General features: G+C 40.6%; 1 protein-coding gene across 1 annotated transcript; it reads right to left on the reverse strand.

Moving 5' to 3' along the window:
• Nucleotides 1–2,798: 2,798 nt before the first annotated feature.
• On the reverse strand, nt 2,799–3,731 carry LOC127032556 (olfactory receptor 1009-like). Its single transcript, XM_050919857.1, has one exon. It carries the CDS (start codon nt 3,729–3,731, stop codon nt 2,799–2,801), a length of 933 nt encoding a protein of 310 aa, XP_050775814.1.
• Nucleotides 3,732–4,978: the final 1,247 nt, after the last annotated feature.

Consider the following 4,978-nt stretch of genomic DNA (forward strand, 5'->3'; position numbering starts at 1 on the left):
AGAAAGGAGGGAAGGGGAGAGAAAGGTTAATTTCTCTCTGTGTTAGGATTACTCTCTCTCTCAGGGAGAGTCTGAGTGGGGGAGAGAGAAGGAGAGGGGAAGGTGAATTTTCCTCTCTGTTTTAAGATTCAAGGAGTTTGAATCACAGTAATCTTCCAGGGTAACTCATGGAGGGGAAGCCTGGGAGAGGCAACGGTGAGGGAAAGGGTTTACTTTCCTTGTGTTAAGATCTAGAGGGACTGGGTCTTGAGAGTGCCCGGGCAAGGTTTTGGGGGGACCAGAGTGTACCAGGCACTGGAATTCCTGGTTGGTGAAAGCGCTACAAGTACTAAGCTGGTAGTTGAGCTTAAAGGAATTCATGCTGGTACTCCATCTTTGGACGCTAAGGTTCAGAGTGGCGGTTTATACCATGACAAGGGCATTACTTTCAGTGGCCTCTTTCTGGTCACAGGGTCACAGCAGTTCTGCTAAGTATATAGCCTTGTTCTGCTAAGCCATTAGACATAAGGGAAAAGGGGAGGGGTAGGAAACAGAAGAAATAAAGTGGTGAAGAAAAAGGAGGCAGGTGAAGGGGAGGAAGATAGAGTAAGAGAAAGTCTCACATTTCAGGTGGTATTTGAGATTTAGCTGGAGGCAGTGGTGGTGTCATCTTCCTCCCCCTCTCTGGACCAGTCTGGTCAGGACATCTCTCAGGATTAGGATGAAGAAGTTCTGGGGCCTCAGGAAATGGTTGGGGTGTCAGTCATTATGCTGACTCTCACTCCAGTAGCCAACTTTTCTACAAAAAGTCTCTTTCTTTAAGAACCCTTAAAGGGACTTCTGGGTGCAATAGCCCATCCCCTCATTACTTTGCTCACCAGTTAGGACTAGTTTGATACACTGATTTTGGTTCACTGATTTTTCGGTCTCACACTTTTTTATGAAGCATGATACCTGTAAGTTCTATCAGGAGACCTTTCCTTTGGACGAATTCAGTTTTTCTTTCTCCCTCCCTTTAGTGATTTTTTCCCACCACCATTTGCTATTATAGGTTACTGTGACATCTTATGAACTGTCACATACTTTTTACACTTGAGCTCACAATGAGTACATTTGTAGGCTGAATTACTACAACAATCTGCAGTCCATCTGTGAGGTTCTTTTCCCCAAATTACAGAAGGTTATTACCATCAATCATCTGTTAAACACCAACAAAATACTAGTAGGTGTGATTAAAATGAAATAAAAGAGTTTCTATAACCCAGAGAGCCTTAAATATAATAGACTGAGACACTGGAGAAGCCACATTTTTATTATCTATATATAAATATATAATCTGGCCTAGGTCAAACTAGGGGATCACAGTGGTCCCTTCTGGCCTTTTAAGTTATGAAATCACTTCCTTGTTATGCTTGGTAGTGTACAAATATTAGGAATACAGAAATTTCCATCACACAGGAAGCTCCATATTTTGACATTTCATTTAATCTCAACAGGGGCCAAAAAGATGAAATCTCTTGCAGAATATCTAAACAGATGCAGAAATGTCTAAACATTTCATTTAAAAATGTGACTGTAACAAAACATTTCCTCTTGAAGTGTCCATTTCAATGAAATCTTTCATGTTGAATGAATATTCTTATTTACAATGAGCTGGAGATGAGTCAATTTAAGTGAAAATATCAATTCAAAATGCATGTTCTCTTTTCAATTGGACATTTTGAAACAAAAAACTTTCATTTCATTATGAGATGTCAAATTGAAATGGAATCTTCCCCCTTGCAACAAATAAATAAATAAATATTTTTCTTCCAAATTCACATTCAAACAACATTTTCAGATTTTGTTTTCCAAACGTGGGAAAAACTAGACAGTAGAAAGGGAGATATAGGCAACTAAGAATGAGATTTTAAAACATGATAGAGGGTTCCTTAGCCAATGGGAAAGGCCAAGCAGAGGGTTGTATTCTAAATCCCGCAGCTGTCACAGTTCAGTTCTTATCTTCTCAGTGGGAGCACACCTCCTTCACCTTGGGAGTCTCAGCTGAGAAGTCTCTAACCCCACCTAAGGTGGCAAGAAACCATGGTGAGAGAGGGGAGAGAAGAAGGAGGAATTAGGTGGAGAAAACCCCTCAGCTTTTATCCTAGCAGTTAGGGCTGTAGCAGACCCTCTTCAAATGCTTGGTAAGGAGAAAGGTTTTAAAAAGGGATCTGCTTCCTCCCATGTGGGTGCCCTAACCACTGCGATATGTAATACCTGATCTATGTCTCAATCTCTCCTAGTAGAGCATTAATTCCTTTGTGCATCTTGGCCCAGCTAGGGATCACACTCATTATTAATTATTGTTGGAGACAGAGATATTAATATGGAGGAATCCTATAAAATACTACAGATATTAAATAGGGTTTTCAACAAAATACTCTGGAAGAACTACAGAATGCAATAGACAAAGATGTTCTTTTCATAGAACTGGCCAGATCCTCAAGTGATATAAATTGGCTATAGCTCCATTGAAGACAGTGGGTCAGATTGAAAGAGATATTGGCCCAAAGAGAGAAAGAGAGCACATTAATGGCTCTAGATCCTGGTGATTCTATCACTCACCCTAGATGGAGACCCAGGATCTCGTTCTCTTGGCTCAGTGCCTCTTCTACCCAGTGGGGATATGGCCTGCTGAGTTTAATGGAGCCGCATTGATTCAGACCAGCTGAGGCTTTGGCTCAAACTGTCAGATGCCAGTGCTAGATGCCAAACACAAGTTATCCACAATTCTATGCTCTTTGTTTTGGTTGTTTGTTTGTTTTTAAATAAGATCGACACTACTTGAAAAATTTGTATTCCCCCAACATTTTCCCTATAGCTGTTATCACATCCTTGTTTTTCAGGCTGTAGATGATGGGGTTTAACATGGGAGTCAAGATGCTGTACTGGATGGAGAACATTTCATCCAGAACCATAGATGAGACTGAGTTGGGTTTGGTGTATAGGAAAAAAGCTGTCAAGTACAACAAACCAACCACAATAAGGTGGGAGCTGCAGGTGGAGAACGCTTTACGCCTGCCTTCTGCAGAGCGTATCCTCAGGATGGTGGAGATGATATGAATGTAGGAGATCAGGGTGAAGAGAAAGGAGCTTGATCCAAGTATGACAACAGAAGTAAAAAGCATTACTTGATTGGTGAGGGTCTCAGTGCAGGACAGATGTAATACACTAGAGAGCTCACAGCTGAAATGGTTGATTTGATTGGGCTCACAGAAATCCAGCTTGAGGGCAAAAACAGTGTTAAATAGGGCATCTATGAAGCCTATCGCCCATGCACCACTCACCAGCTGAAAACAGATCCCTTTGCTCATTGTATCCATGTAATGTAATGGGTCACAGATGGCAGCGTAGCGGTCATAAGCCATTGCTGAGAGAATATAACCTTCTGTAACAGCTAGCAGGAAAATGAAGAATATCTGTGTAATGCAGCTATTGACAGAAATGGTTTTGTGCTCTGCTAAGAAATGCATCAACATCTTAGGGACAATGGCTGAGGAATAGCAGATATCAACAAAGGTTAAATGAGACAGGAAGAAGTACATTGGGGTGTGAAGGTGAGGATCAGCCCTTATCACCAGCATGATCACCATATTTGCCAAAAGCGTGATTAGGTAGACAACTGAAAACACCAGGAAGAGGAAAATTTGCATCTGTGGGTCATTGGAAAGTCCCAGGATAATAAATTCAGTCACTTCAGTTTGATTTCCCATGGATCCTTACTCAGGAAAACAGACCTGTCAGACTGGAAAAAATAAAATTAACACACAAGTAAATTGAAATGTCCTGTGGAGATCATCTGATCAGTAGGATGAATGTAAAGAGGCCCACTACATCCTATAAAATGTGTTTAAAATAGACAAAAATGGGCTAGATGCAGAAAAGGACTTTGGTGCCAAACTACCACTTTAGTCCCCTAAATCCCAGGATCAGTCCCCACTAGTACTCACAGAAACTCCGCTCAATTCTAAAAATATTGTACAGAAACTACAGAATATGATATCTGTAGTATCTCATTGGATTGATCCCTATTAAAATCTCTAGAATTCCAGAAGAAGAGGAAGAAATCTGTGAGGTCTAGAAATTCTTGGTTTTCTAGCCAACAGAATATATAGCCTGTCAACCCAAACCAGTATGGAAAATATGGCATTCATAATAATTATCAATTACCTCTAAAGTGGGCCTCAGAAGACCATATCTGGAAGACGGCGTCCTCCCCAGCATAGTGTTTTGTGTGGAGGTGGACAACCTCATGAATCATGCAACTGTCCAAACAACCAGAGGTCATTTGTGACAACAGAGTGAAAAGGATTCGTCTTATAAACCAAGAGGCGATCTGCGGTTGTTTTTTGACAAAACCAGAAGAGAGAGCCTGGAGCAAACAAATGCTCCAACACTGGAAGGAGAGAAACGACAACACTGAGAAAGAAATGACCGAACATAGACTCACTGCACAACTGAGAGCTTCATTCCAAAGAGGAGAATTTACACAAATGAAGATTGAAAGCCTGAAAACAGAGATTAGTTATGTAGAACTATGTACAAATGTTTTGGTGGGAGCAGTGACATAGGATAAACAGAAGCCATAAATGGAAGTAAATGTGAGGACAAATATGAGTGAAAAAGCACCTGAAGAAAGTACAGAAAATCTGAAGGATTTGTTGATCAAGATCATGCAGAGCCTAAGAGACTTTGAGCATCAGCCCTACCAACTGTGAAATTTGTAGACCATCACACACTGGAAAATACAATGAAAGCACTTAATGAAATGGTCAAGGAAACTGGAGAAGAAACAACAAGAATTAGCCAGTACAATTACATAATTTATGCTACAGTTACAGTAGCAGTTCTTTGGTTTAGCATCAAGCCATCTGAACATATGAACCATTGGAAAACTTCCTATCTTCAAGAATCTCCATGAATGTTAAAAAAGAAGAGTATGGTTTTATACTGAGATACC

The sequence above is a fragment of the Gopherus flavomarginatus genome, chromosome 12 (genome assembly GCF_025201925.1).
Source record: "Gopherus flavomarginatus isolate rGopFla2 chromosome 12, rGopFla2.mat.asm, whole genome shotgun sequence".
Lineage (NCBI taxonomy): Eukaryota > Metazoa > Chordata > Testudines > Testudinidae > Gopherus > Gopherus flavomarginatus.